This window comes from Filicampus tigris, chromosome 12 (assembly GCF_054856515.1).
Source record: "Filicampus tigris isolate MCC_2025a chromosome 12, RoL_Ftig_1.0, whole genome shotgun sequence".
In the NCBI taxonomy this organism is placed as follows: Eukaryota; Metazoa; Chordata; class Actinopteri; order Syngnathiformes; family Syngnathidae; genus Filicampus; species Filicampus tigris.
The window spans coordinates 7,482,947-7,498,088 of NC_141228.1; the positions used below are offsets into that span (position 1 = coordinate 7,482,947).

General features: G+C 39.5%; 1 protein-coding gene across 1 annotated transcript in view; it reads left to right on the forward strand.

Moving 5' to 3' along the window:
* Window positions 1-15,142, forward strand: part of nek7 (NIMA-related kinase 7) — a 71,157-nt gene that overhangs the window by 34,826 nt on the left and 21,189 nt on the right. Inside the window, exons 3-5 of the mRNA XM_086048248.1 lie at window positions 127-267; window positions 706-768; window positions 5,541-5,651. Of these exons, the coding sequence (XP_085904374.1) occupies window positions 127-267; window positions 706-768; window positions 5,541-5,651 (315 nt within the window). The remainder of the gene's footprint in view (window positions 1-126; window positions 268-705; window positions 769-5,540; window positions 5,652-15,142) is intronic.

Here is a 15,142-nt window from a genome sequence, read left to right on the forward strand (position 1 = left end):
ATTTACTGTAACTCCAAAAATGTCATCAAGTAATTTCTCTGTTTTTCTTTCCCTTCCAATTTATGTACAATCTCACGCATTCACTTTGCTGTATGTCAGAGTCTTTCATACATTTTTGTTTTTCAGAAACCTTTGCAGCCAGACATGGGGCACAATTCGCTTGCTAATTTCCAGATTGAGAAGAAAATAGGCCGAGGGCAATTCAGTGAGGTTTACCGCGCAAGGTATCTGCTAGACAACACATCTGTGGCCCTGAAGAAAGTCCAGGTAAGAAACCATCAACATTTGTTATTCAACTTTATAGAATCTAAAATACAGTAAGCCATAGGTTTTCAAATTCTTAAAATTACATCAAATCGAAAAAAAATCTGTCCCTTCACATGCCAATAAAAACAATATGAATGTAGAATGATGATGTTATCACATTTACCATTGAACATAGAAGTTGGAGTGTTCAACTCAAGGTTATGTTGTCCTAGGTTCAACTTTGCATGTGGATGTGTAGCACGTATGAGTCAGTCAGGTGTGAAACACTGTAGTCAATGAAATTCCACCTGTCATACAACAGCAACCATCCTCCTATGTTTAAAAAAAAAAAAAAAAATTCTCTGAAACTCTCACCACCTTATACTGTATTTATTGAACGTGCCATAATGCGCATCTGCGTCCTATCTCTCTCTCTCTCCTTTTTTGATCCCCTAATAGATATTTGACTTGATGGATGCCAAAGCTCGGCAGGATTGCATCAAAGAGATCGATCTCCTTAAGGTAAGCAACCTTAGAAGAGGGGGATCGTGTCTTTTGCAGCAATTGCCTCAGCTTGCACCGCAAGAAAACAATTCAGCTGCACAAGGCATTTTGGATGTGTGTGTGTGTGAGGTGCTTGTGGGTGCGTTTGTATTTTGTTTCTTTTGTTTTCTCTCAATGTGTTGTGCACAAAGAAAAAAGGGAATGTTTGGGACTGACTGAGTCTTTGAGTGAGCGTGTTAGTGTATCTACAGTAGATTCCTCCAGGCTTGGAGACTCATAATCTATTGCCAAACATTTTTTTTTGTTTTATTGCTTCAAATGGGACATACACAACATCAGCATATTATGCTGCCTTTCTTTTACTGTGGCTGGCTTTTCATGCCCCCCAATGATGTGGTATTGATCAAACTACCATAAAATGTGTCAGTTAGATTGTTTTCAAATGTTTGTATTTTGTAAAAGCACTGCGAGTCATTTTTCATATTCATCCCTTAACGTATGTTTCCAGATTATGTTTGCCTTCACATCTGTGCTCGTCTTCCATGCATAATCACTGCAGGCTGTTTATGCTTGTATGCTTTCTCACATATACATTAAGGAGAAGAAGGGAACTAATTCGATTAGTTTGTGCCACTCTAAACACTCCAATGTGGCTCCAGGGGCCGATCAGGGACAAGGATACTCCGATGCAGACACCGCATTGTAGAGATGTGTAAACTGAGCAGCTCATCTTTTGACTTAATGCCACAAGACATCAGGGTTAACCTTAGTCTGTGTCTCTGACCTCCTACAAGTGGTTATGTCAGGGTTCACTGTCAGTCGTTGACAGGTGACTATGTTCCGCATTTCCTTTATATAGTGCTAATTTCCTTCACTCTCTCCTCTGCTGGCTGTCTGTCACGTATCTTTTTCCTCCTTTTTTGTCCTTCTCACCAATCATTGTCTCACATACAACCCCTTCATTTCCTCATGGTGGTTTACCTTCAGCCTTGAGCTTTTTTTTTTTTTTTTTTTTTCTCCTTTCCCCTCTCTCAAAAGCTCATTCAAGTGAACACGGAAGTTCTGCCTGGCCCTTGACTGCACGCCTTATAATAAAAGGCTGAGTGTGAGAGAGACAGCCATTTTGCCTTATCCCCCCTTGAGACAGGCCAACAGGAGACGCAGCCAAATCAGAATAATGAGAGACACAGTGGCATGGACCGACTGGAATGACACACATACTTGTGTGTGGTTCCATGCACGCATGCATGGACACACACACGAACGCATACACACTACTCTTAGTCACTGCCTTTCATTGGTCTGCCTATTTGTTTGTTTGTCTGTCTGTATTTGCGTCTGCTTATTCATCTGCATTGTCCAGTTCTGGCATACCAATTTCAGCTTGAGAATCCCACTTCTCACTCTCTCTTCTTTTGTCCCCACTGAGTTCCCCAGCTCTCTGACATTCATTAACTTTCATCAAGCATGCAGTTCCACATCTGGGTGCTCCGCTTTGTCAATTACTATCAATTCTGGATTATGTTCCAAGGAATAATGATGTCAACAATTAAAGATGCTAAGTGTGCATTTGTGTGTGTGCGCCAATGTGATTAGGAAGCATGTGTTCACTGACAAGACAAATACCCGTTAGGTAACGAGCTTTTTAAATATCAAACATAAATCTACATTTTCCTCGGTTTAAATTTTTACTCTATTGTCTAAAACAGGGGTGTTGAACTCATTTTTGTCACGGGCCACATAGTAGTTATGGTTTCTTTCGGAGGGCCGTTATGTAAATTCATATGATCGCCTTCTATTGTCACATTTACACAACAAATTGATGGATTACTACATTTCATATCTAAGTGTTGTAAAAAGTGAAATTGCCAGAAACATGAAGTCGACATAATTTTCCCTAGAACACCGCATAAAATGAAACGTTGTGGGCCAGATCTGGCCCCCGGGGCTTAAGTTTGACACTTGTGGTCTAAAAGGTCTAAAATTGCGGCTTTAGTTCCTGTTTTAAAAAGTGTCCCATTCAAGTGCAGTCAACCGCCTGATATTTGCGTTTCGGCACCTGCAGATTCACATAATCGCTGATTTTTGTCCATTTTTTTTTCTCAATATTTGTTGTTGTTTTCTATTTGTTTTGTTTTTTTCTTTTCTGGGTTATTTATGCCACCCGTTTTCGTGGAAAACACATTCAATGTTTATCCATATTTTTTAAAGAATTTTGATGGTTAAAAAATATTTTAAAGTATTTTATTTTTTCACCACTTACGCATTTCAATGGATGACAATTTTGTCATTTCAATGACATTGCGTATTTGTCAATTGCGTATTTTCCCTATTCGAGCGCTGACCCGGCCCCTATCCCCTATCCACTGGAATGCAAAAACCTTTGCCTCGTCTACATAACTATTCCATTGGTCCACATTTTAATTCATCATGAGGTAATTTTATATTATCAGATTTCCTTCCTAGATATCAGATTCTTCTTTCAGCCATGTCATTAGCTCACAGAATATAAAGCACACTCAGTCCTACATCATTAAGTAATTACATACGCTGGTGGGTCCCAGGCTGTGTGTGTAATTACATAATCATCTAAACCTCTATGTGATATTTCCTAATGAATGATAGTTGTTTTACACGAGGATTCCATCCGCCATTAGCATCAACATCTGCATGTGAATATATCTCCACAGTCCTCTGTATCTTTTGCCTGAGGTTACAGTTATGGCAGAGGAATGGGTTGGGTGGGCATGTCATCGCTCTCTGGCTGTGCTACAGTGTGAAGACATGTAGAACTGACACGCTGAGCCAAATATACATCTGGCGAAGGGAGAGGACAAGGGAGGGCGAGGGAAAGATGGAGACATGGGGAAGGTAGAAGGGAGGATGAGGGAGGAGGATCAGGGAGGGATGCAGAGATGGGGTGGAGAGTGCAGTGTGGTGCAGTGTACTGTACAGAGCCCTCCTTTCCCTTCTTCTCTGCATCATTCAGAGCATGAACATTTCTTTAATCACAGCGCAGAAAGCGAAGCCACGTGGAGGACGTGTGTCACACTGCTCTGTCTACTTGATCCCCCCCCCCACAGTGCCACAATGCCACGACACACGGGGCCTCGTCTCCAGCTCTCTATGCATCTATCATTCCCTTCTCACTAATATCTTCTTTAACTGTGTTCACGTCGCCATTCCTTGCTGTCTCAATTTTTTCCCCCTATGTTTCACCCAATCAGTGGTTTAAATTAACGGTGTCCTTCATGCCCCTCATGGCACCTTCCCTCTCTCTCTCAGCTCTTCTTGCTCGCGATGGTTACACTTTGTTTACAAATGTTTTTCTTGCCTTATTGACCAACCAACAGGAAGGAATCGCAGTCTGAGATAAACCCGGCTTGTTTTTCTGACTGCCAGCCTTGTCAGCCTGTCAGGCGTGTATGCGTTGATGTGTGCGTATGTGTGCCTGTGTATGTGTGTGTCTTGCACGAGTTTTTGTCATCACAGTTAGAGGGGTTGTTGTGACAAGTCACACAGCTTTGTCACACTCGAGGACAAAACCGTTTCGTTAGGTCCATGCGTATAAAATAGGGATTACAAATACAGTATGTATGTTTTTTGCTTCTAATTGGTGGGACACCCACTCTGATCAAATGGAAATGATCTGTTATTGCAGCTTCCACTTTTTATTTAAGGCAATATTTTGTCAGGTTTTTTTTCCCTCATTTACCTCAGGACTATGGAGGTCATTCAAGTTGCTCCCCAGCAAACCTTTCCAAGCATGCCTTTATGGACCTTGCTTTATGCACTGGGGCACTGGAACAAAAAAGGTCATTCCCCAAATTGCTCCTTCAAAGTTGAAGGCATAGAAATGTCTTGGTGATCAAAGCAATTACAATTCAAGGGAGCTTTGAGGCCTATCCCAACCCCTGATTAATTGGTTAAGATGCATGTGCCAGTATTTTTGTGCAAAACAAAATGTGTCTTGCTAACTTTAGCACACGTGAAACAAGTTGTTCAACAATCAATTCAACAATATGAAGATGGACATTGTAATGTAGGTAGTAATAAGGACAAAAATCACAATGACAACAAAATAAGAGGCAATTGAATTACACAGACTCTTTTTCCATGGTGGAGCACCAGAACAACAAATATCAGGCAGGCAACGCTCTCTGTAAGCCTCTTTGGGAGGGTTTGAAGCTCTATGGGGGACAGAACAAAACATGTTGCAGCCAGAACACAACATAGCCTGCCTCCCTTGGGATACCATTTTCCAAAAATGAAGCGGTCTCTCGCAGATTATTTTCAAAAGCAAAATGAGCAGCGTGAGGAGGAGACTGACTGAAAGGGAACGCTTATGAGAAGTTCAGTCTCAGATGCCAGTTGATTATTGCGGTGAGAATGAGCGAGTGACTTCCAGTGAGAAGAAAAACTTTGACTTTGATTCAACAATTCCAGTACCCGTGGATGCAAGGAAATTGTGCTGTGTGCTTCTTGGATTGTTGTCCGTTGGGGGCTATTCTGAATTCACTACCCATATAATCAAAACTTGAAATTTTGAGGCTACAGGCCCAACTCCAAATCTGTGAATTAGAAACTTAGTTGATGCAAATGAATATAAAATGGTCATGTGCTGATGTGGCCCAAAAAAAAAAAAAAAAAAAGTTGCTTGACTCAGTGCCAAACAACTACAATACATCTATTGGTCATCTACATACATTCATACATACAGTATATAGACCAGTTTGGCCAAGATGTACTACTTTTTTTCATGTCTGTTGTGTTTCTTCTCTGTCCCACAGCAACTGAACCATCCAAATGTGATAAAGTATCATGCGTCTTTTATTGAGGACAATGAGCTAAACATAGTACTGGAGCTAGCTGATGCCGGAGACCTCTCACGTATGATCAAGGTAAGCGAGTTCCCCCAGCAACAGTACCAAAATTTCAGAATAGCATGTATGAATACACACACAAGGATAATGAAGAACATAAATGAGGAAATAGAGGTTCTTTGTTACTTATTGTAGCATTGTAACTCCCCTTCAGTATTGGAAGAGTTAGGCCAATTCTTTTCTTTGTTGTAGACAGAAAATATTTGGGGTTGACATTAAAAGATGAATACAAGAGCTCACCATTTCAAATTTTTATTTGCAAGTATTTACATTAAAATGCAAAACAAAACTTAGAAGAAACATTATATAGCAAACTGCCATATTTTTTGGTAAGCAAAAGTATTTGAACAGATAGACTTAAAATCAGAATCAAGTGAATGAGACTGAATATTTAGTTTGCCACTCGTGAGCCCTTTTTTAAAACAAAAGGTGCTGTTTTCTCAGAGTATCAAATGCAGCTGTACTGAAAATACCTGTAAATAAAAGCTGGCATCCTGATATCTTGTCTCATATTCATCTGAAACCAGTCAATAAAGATGAAGCAATTGACCTCAGTGTTACAATTACTATATTGGATTGTGGAAAGAAGTGCATATACCTGTCGGTTATATGCAGTATTTTTACAAAATCTCAGTCAGAGCTGCTCTGGAACAGTGTTACGTTTCAGACCACTCCCAGACTTCTATAATGTTACAGTGTACAGCACTGTTGCAGTTGTGGTAGCATGTAGCTCAGATGCCAGTTTCAGCACTGGCTTTGGTTGATGGTGCGACAAGGAGAGCATCCATTTGTCACATGTGATATGACGTTACGTGAAGTTAAGAAGCTGGAGAATAACTGCATTGAATTGGAACTCATTTTCATATATTGCCCTTCTTTTGATGATAATGAAAAAAAGAAACAAGATTTTTGCACAGTTTACCTTACAAGACCTAGTACAGGGCTAAAAGACGTTCATCGCCTGGATGAAATTCTGCCATTTGGAAAAATAATGATAAAAAATAAATAAAAACAGCCGGTACTATAGGCGCAGATTCCATGGGTGCCTCGGGGCAGATGGGCCATCTTTCTTTGCCGTGCACGCACAGTTACATGCACTGTTGTTGCTGCACCTCATAACAATTAAGCTGTCATGACAGCTGGAATATATAGGAACTTTTATTTTGGTGGTCCCGCGGGAAGTGTTCAGTGAATCTTCGCGACGTGTCTTCCAATCGCAATGCACATGATTGGCATGTGGGATGGGACAGAGGCTGCATGGTTGAAAAGAAAACATTACTTTTTAGGTAACTTGGCTAGCGGCTTATGGACGTGCTTTTTGTGGAGGAAGGTGCCACATTGCAGGCATGAAAATCACTCAACTCAACGGAGAAATTTGCCCTTTTGAAACCAAAATAGATGACCGATGTGAATGAATGGGACATGTTAGTATAACCAAGGCTCGGAATGGCCCGGCTTTTATGTAGCAAAATGCAGAGCTGCCAAATATTATGGAAATCACTGACTTAACGCTAACATTACGCCCGTAACAAATTTTGATTCATATGAATATGACTCCTTTTCCCTGCGGGACTCGGGAGGTGGGGAGGCGGGGAGGGCGGGAGTAAGCCAGTTTGCGACGGCCAGCCACGGATACCTGTACTGTATATGATTTCTGACTTGTATCGTGTTTTATCATATGCAAGTCCATGCATCAAGTCAGGCTGCGTCCGGTCTGTGCATTCTCTGTCATGACGTAAATGCGTAGTGATGTCATCGTGTACGAACTTGAAAAACTCCTACTCCTAGCGTACCATGCTTGTTTTTGACAGGGACTATTTCTAACTTGTTTTTATCAAGCCGTTGCTTTTAATAAAAGTGTTCAATCACGACTCATGTGCTAAATAGATGAATTAGCTCTATCTTGATAAATCACCTGATGTTTACATGGATGTGCGCGTGTCACACAGCTGATTAACTATAGTTGAGCATATAAGTGAGAATTTGAACTGTGAACATGAATTTGATAAAAACACAGCTGCGCATTAGGGGTGCACCGATCACAATTTTCTGAATATGATGAGTGATGATTTCAATATCTGGTATATTTAAGTTACACATGAGCTCTGTTGACATAATCTTAAAATTAGCTCCAGGTAATATATCACGAGAAGAATCGTGCCGTAGATGCATAATGTTAGTTAACATGGCAGAACAGATAACGTAATTGTCTCAACAATACTGTGGTGGAAAATTAAATGTTTGTGCTCCCTGCTTGTATAGCTAACAGTAAATCACCAAACATATACACTGATTAATGATATTGGTGCGTTCTAAAATCTCTGAGATAGTAGGGCACAAGAAAATAGTACTGCCAGTACTGTCTTCTTGTGCACTATTTTGATGACTGAGTACTGTTTATTTGCTCCACCATTTATTATTTATTAACCCATTAAAGTTGTACTGTTGCACATTTCATGGGAAAATTTGTCATTCTAATTTCTTATATAACATAATGTGACCATGTACAGATATACTATATACTTTATTATATATTGATAATGTCTTTCAATTCTGCTTGATTTTTTTCTTTCTCTCAAAATGCATCACATTGATGCTTTTAAACATAAAATATATTTTTTTAAATTTCCGGGGAACCATGCCCCCGGACCACCCAAGAGTGTTCGTATGCGTCTCACCTTTTTCAACTCTGCCCCATTTCAATGCCTGAATATTATTTAAAAAGAATCAGTGTGCCGCTGCGCTGCAAAATTTGGGTTATTGACAGCTCTCATTTTAAGCATAAAAACAATTTTAGTCAAATATTTTTTTTTCCCTTTAACTCCTGACCAAGCATCTCTTCACCCAACATAACACTGATTTACCCAGTTCAAAAAAGAGATTCTGAATTACCACAGTGTTAATTTGTACATAGTTTGATACAATGTGTAGAAGGATAATGTTTGCCACCCTATTGCCTCCCTATTGAGTGTAATGGAATGTTGACTTGGAAACAACATCCCAGACATATGGCCTTGTATAACTGAAGGAATGGAGGCAGGAGGTCTGTGGTTTTTGCAAGACTGGATTTTTGGCTACCTGGACAGTGAGTCAAACTGAATCATACATTCCGTAATGTAACCAAAAACCAAATATTATAGGACCCCCTAAAATCTTCTTTAATCTAAATAGGCTGTGTGGACATCTGTCTCAAATGGAGAAAGGAAGTTGGGAAGAATAAAACGATGATCATAGGCAATAAAGTTACACATGTTTTTAAATGTGCACAGACCTGTATGTTTATAACTACTGTGTATACACTCAAAAGATGAAACATGCTAGTTGGTAAAACTTGTATACAGTATTTGATTTTTTTTAATTTTTTTTTTACACACATTAGATTGCACCAATTCACATTTGCCAAGTCACGCTCGCAACCTTTAGTGTCAGTTAATCTGCAAAGTTGTTTTTGAGTAACAGTGTCCAGTTGATTTTAATTGAATCGCACTTGAAACATGAAGCATAAAATGGACATTTGTGGTGATAGTACCGGTAGTAATTCTGCCACACAGACGGTTCATTTATTTCTTTGGGCAATGACGTGACGTCATCCTTGGTAGACGTCTCCATGAAATGAGGAAATCGAAAAATGGCTCTACAGTGGTACCTCTACTTATGAAATTAATTGGTTCTGGAAGAAATTTCTTAAGTATAAAATTTTCTAAGTAGAGACGCGTTTCCCATGTAAGTGCCCTAATCCGTTCCAAGCCCCCCAATATTCAGACATAAATGTTTTATAAAGCATAAAAATGCATCAATGCATGTTACAATTAGATTATTGCACAGTAAATGAGAGTTGTGCATAGTGTAAAAAACAAAGAATAGAGTAAAATGATGGTCGTTTATCTTTTAATTGCTGTCCTCATCGCTTTTTGACCTGTTTGGCTCATGTTCTCTCTCAGAAGTGGTTTTTGCCTGGCGTTTAGTAAAGAACTGATAACGTGGCGACTGTCGATTCATTACGGTCATATTTTTTGGCGAGATCAACCAAACGCATCCCTTTTTCATACTTTTCTATTATCTCCCTTTTTATGTATGGGCAAAAAAAAAAAGATTTCCTCGTTTTTTTCTTTTCCTCATTTCTAATTCACGCAAAACTATCGGAACACCTCATGGCCCGAAGGCCGAATGAGGACGCTGCATAGACATATCTATCACATATATATCTATCTACCTGTCGATCTACACACATAGACACATACGGCAGAGGTCCCTCTTAGGCAATGGGATGCCAGGAAGATGCTACGTAATAGCCAATGGCAGAGCAGCTATGAGTATGTTGCGTTCAGGAAACTCTGGAACTGCGAGTAGCAGCCCATACTGTATTTTTACCTTTCGTATCCTGAAATTTCTTTCGTAACGAGGCAATATTTTCCTGTTGAGGCGTTTCGTAACTTGAAAATTTCGTATGATGAGACGTTCGTAAGTAGAGGTACCACTATATATCTTTTTTCATGAATTTAGCTTTGCTTAGGGAATCTTTTGTTTTTTGTAAATTGATGTCATTGCGTAAAAGAAAAAAACAGACCCTTACATGACATGGAAAGAAGCAAAGAGAAGAATGAATATAGTTTCTGACCCTTTAAACAGGGAATATTCACATTTAAAGAACCAATTCAGAAATAATTCTGAAACGATTTTGACACTTTTACACTCACCATAACTGTGAGCCCTCGGTCTCCATTCGAAGCAGTTACTGGTAAGTCTCTGACAAAAATGTGGAAACAAATATTTACATAATCTTACATTGATGTATTAAAAAAAAACATTATGTAAAATTTAAAAAGTTGTTCAAAGAATGGATTTTTACATACACTATTACACATAATTGCATATTTATACATGTATGACACCAAGCAGTAGGTTATGTTTTATAGAACCATTTGAAAAACCTTGAAAAAGAACTGCCTCCTTCACACGGTCTCTTTCATGTCTGCAGACTGTCAAAATAATCACATTTAAGGATTTGGTGGAGTGAAATAATTTTCTGTCTGTTTGTAAATGCTACTGTACATACTGAATATTGCACTCAAGCTTGATTTCAAGAAAATCGTGAAGTGAATCGAAATCATTACATCAGTCCGAAAAATCGCAATTCAATCTTTTCCCACAATCGTTCTGCCCTAGGCCACAATCTACAGCCTGATCAATTAATTATGAGAAGCAGATGTGTTGCACTGCACAAGGTAAATGGAGGTCGCATCAGATACTGATTGTTTTTCTTTTATTTCCTGCCATAATGACCAGAAAAGTTGCCAGAAAGCTCAAACCTCACAAGTGTCCCAAAGCTAGCAACTTTCTTGCTGAATATACAAATTCGCTACTGATGCAATAAGCACATCTCGATCATTTTGTAAATTATCGTGCCAGTTGGCACAGATGTAATAATACTTGACTTACTTCCATACTGTATATCTATGAGGTGTGTCAGAAAAGTTCTTGCACTTGTCACCAAAGATATATTTCAAAAGCAAACTATAAGTTTTCCCCTTCAATGAGGGCCAGACGATCAACCATCATGTCTGCAAAGGCATCCAGCGACGTTTGCACTCTTCGGAGCGTGAGAAGATGCGAAAGTTGTGGCAGTACAACATGTGGTTGTTTCACCTTGACAACATGCCCGCTCCCAATGCCTTGAGCATCCGACCGTTCCTGACAAAGAAGATCACCGCCTTGCTGGAGTAACGTCCCTTGTCACCCGATCTGCCTTCATGCGATTCTCCCACCCAGCTTCTAAGATCAAGGAGTTCATCAAAGGGCCCCGGTTTGAAGACGCGGATGGCTTTCAAGATGGCCGTGACAACGGAGCTGCCTACCATCCCGGAAGAATCCTTCCAATAATCCATGAAGGTGTGGCAGAAAATGCAAGTGTAACACTAGCTAGGAAAGTGTTTACTTTGAGATGGAAAATATGTCATTTGGATTTGAAAATGTCTTTTGTGATATTAGCCATGTAACTTTTCTGACACACCTTGTAGGTGACCACATATAGACAGTTTGTCGGCTAGCTGCTCATGTTTGTTTTGAGATGAAGTGGAACAAAAAATGTGGTAGTTCAAAAGTAGTAGCAATTGCCCCTGTGGTTCCCCTTTTTCATTTTTAACTTAGCCAAAGCCCATGGTTTTATTATGCCTGCCAGTGAGGCAAATTAGTGGTTTGCATGTATAAAGGCTGGTTTTCTCCTATGCATAAATGATGCTGCAGCGTTGTATCAGCACAGCTAGACAAGCTGTTTGCAGTCATACTCAGCAGTTTCACATCCATACAGTTCAACACAGCAAATTCGCAAAGCCGAGGATTAGCTGCCCGAGAGATTGAACATGGCAGGCTGAAGGATCTCACGCACGCAAGGCATTGTGCACGCGCGCGGGCACATACACATACACAGTGAACTGTGTCAGCAAAGACTTTGCCGACACAATCATGAGAATAGGTATGCAACTAACTATTATCTCAATCGATTTATCTTTCGATTATATTTTTGATTCATCAATGAATGGGATATAAAGTTTAATGTTTTTTCTCCAGACACTTATTAAATGTTGAAAAATGGGTACACTCCACTTGAACGTGGTTCCAACGAGACTTCTGTGAAAATTGTACTCAATCCTCCCGAAACGATTCACGATAACATTAGGTTAGCTGAGCAATTAGTATGGCATCGCCGTCTTTCCCTCCATTAATTACTCCTCATAATCCCTTTGTGAGAACGATACTTGTAAGAAGTGGAGCTTCTCCGCCTCCATGGAGTTCGTGATTACTGACTTAGGAACGAAACAGCAACCTGATTTTGTGCAGTAGTATAGCCAGCCAGCCAAAGCTCGTTGCTAGCTAGCTGCTGCACCATATGTAGAATCAGTCTCACCTTGACCATTTTGCAAGTGACGTAAGCAGCCGGGCGAAGCATTTTGGGACTCTCTCCGCCGTTCAATTATAGGAAAAACTTAAAATTATCTTTGATTCTCAGTTGTATTCTTTATGTTTTGATGAGGCTCAAAACGCAAACTGCTACGCGAGCCTTGTGTAGTTTGAAGGAGTACACAGCATGCATTAAGGGGCTCTCTTTTTTAGTAAATAGTAATTAATAATTATGAGTTTGCTGTTTGTTCTTTTTTCCCCCAAAGTAGTACAATTCGTTATTTGCATTCCCTCACTTTGCTATTTTTTCATTTTCATTGACTGCTAGATTTAATTTTGTACAGTACGTTTGTTATGTATGATGACTATGCATTATGATTCACTTCCTTTGTGGCACAAGATGGTATGTGAAAGCTTCTGACAGGACATAAAATTTATTTCTGTTTAGGAAAGTGTGACATAATTGTGTCAAATGCAAAGGTGCATATTAGTTAATGTATTGGTAGTGTTACAGTTTCGGAGTCCGAAACAGAAGAACGCGAAAAGCATGCATTTAATATTTGCTTCATTCATTATTTCTTTAAATTTCAGTCTTATTCCTGCCCTAATTTTCTATTCATGGTAATCTGGTCACCTCAGAATTCGAATGTAATAAAATGGCTGAATTTGCATGCACTTACGGAATATTGCATGTGCAGTGTTTGCAGTCAAAGGCGTAACGGTTCAGTTGGTGGTGAGCAACTATGTGCTCCCCATTGACATCAAACAGTCCTCTGATATGGAAATGGGAGGACAAAGTAAGAATGGCTTCTTAGTGGGGCTTTGTTAGGATATAGGCCAAGGTCTATCCTTTCCTCTTTCCATCTACCTCTGTCATCCTCTTCTTTTTTCTTTCTTTGTTCAGTCGGGCTGTTCACCCGTGGACTTCACCAAATGTCTTTCTTTGTATTTATCTATTGTACTGTTGCTTGTACTATAAGCGGCTATGCAAAGTAATTTGATTTTCATTGACATACAGTAAAATAACTCACATAAGTGTCAAACAAGCTAATGAGACCAAGGCAACCCTGTAATACTACTTTGGTCCTCCAGAGGCAATGTTGAGTCACTGCTGTGTTTTCAGCGCATACAGCATCAGAAAAATTGGAGGAGGGCTCTGTTTTTCATGATTTTGGAGCCAGATTTTACATACTTGGCATTTTCTTTTTTTAATTCACTCAAATTTGTCAGTCCAATACAATTATTTCCACTGTTTTATGCATAACATTTGTCAAAATGAGTCTGTGTCCTGTTTGAAGTGTGACATCTTTGCGGTTTGTGGATTGGATGCAGTAGCCAATAAATTTATTCTACCACTCTCAGAGGAGTTGAGGAATGAACTGCATTAATTTATTTTGGGAGAAACTCTTAAGCATTTCCGAAGCAGAACTGTGCCTTTTTAAGGCATCTTCTGTGGAGGTTGGCTTAACAAAAGCTTTCACATGCACCGCCTTGCCACTGAGCACCATTTCGCCATCAGCCTGCAAAATTTCACGATGAAGAAACATGTCGGCCTCATAACGGGAAAGTAATCAGTCAGAGCAAAGCTTATTACAAATGGAGCATTTTTGAATATTAAAGAGATAGCAGACTGTTAAATCACTATTTCTGACCAACATAAATAACTTGGGAACAGCTCATCCTGCTTATTGCCAACTGAAATTATCTTGCAAATCCAATAAAAGGATATCAGACATTGTGCAATGTAAAAACAACACTCATCTCTTCATTGTCAATTTTACAAGACATTTTATTTTGCCTTGACAGGTCCTCTAACAGTCGCCATCTACCTAAAACCTACAGTGTGATTTTTCATGTTAGCGATTTAATATTCTGTTTAGAGTGCTATAGGTGGACAAATGAATAAACTTTTCATTTTAGTGATACCATAAAGACCCTCAACAACAAGTGGATAGTGGTGTGTGAGGGCAGCAATGGAAAGCAGCCATCTACCATACATGAGGCATAGGGCTGTTACAGCATGGAAGACACACTTTTTTGAGAAAATGTGATTAACTCAGCCCCTCCCCCTCCGTTCATATTGTCGCACCGAAATGTTCCTCCTTTGATCAGTGCCACCCTTTGCTACAGTCGATATACAAATGGCAGTGTGCCAAAAAGGGAAACACTATTATGTTACTGATCGCCTTCACAAATTTTGACTGAAGTTTTGCAAGAAAATATATGCGTACACTACGGTAAAATGAAAAATTCAAGGAATAGAAACCTTAACTCGAACTGGACTATTTTTTTACTCACTGCTCTTTGAGGAGGACTTCAGCTGGTGATTGGTGCGCCATAATATTAGTTAGTTAAAGCTGTGTCTCAGTTATTTTACTTTTTAATAAAAGACCACATGTTGGAGGAGTCCGATCAGTTCCGCCCTCTAAAATAAACTTAAAAGAACAAAAGAAAAAGACAACAACAACTGTTACTGTGTGCCACTGAAAGCCGTACCGAACAAAAGAACTATATGCCAGATGGGCGACTTTTGGAAGGTACCACACATTTCCTGCCTTTGTTACTGAGAGTGCATGTGCTTTCTATTGAAGGCCATAGAGAAAATGAGAAGA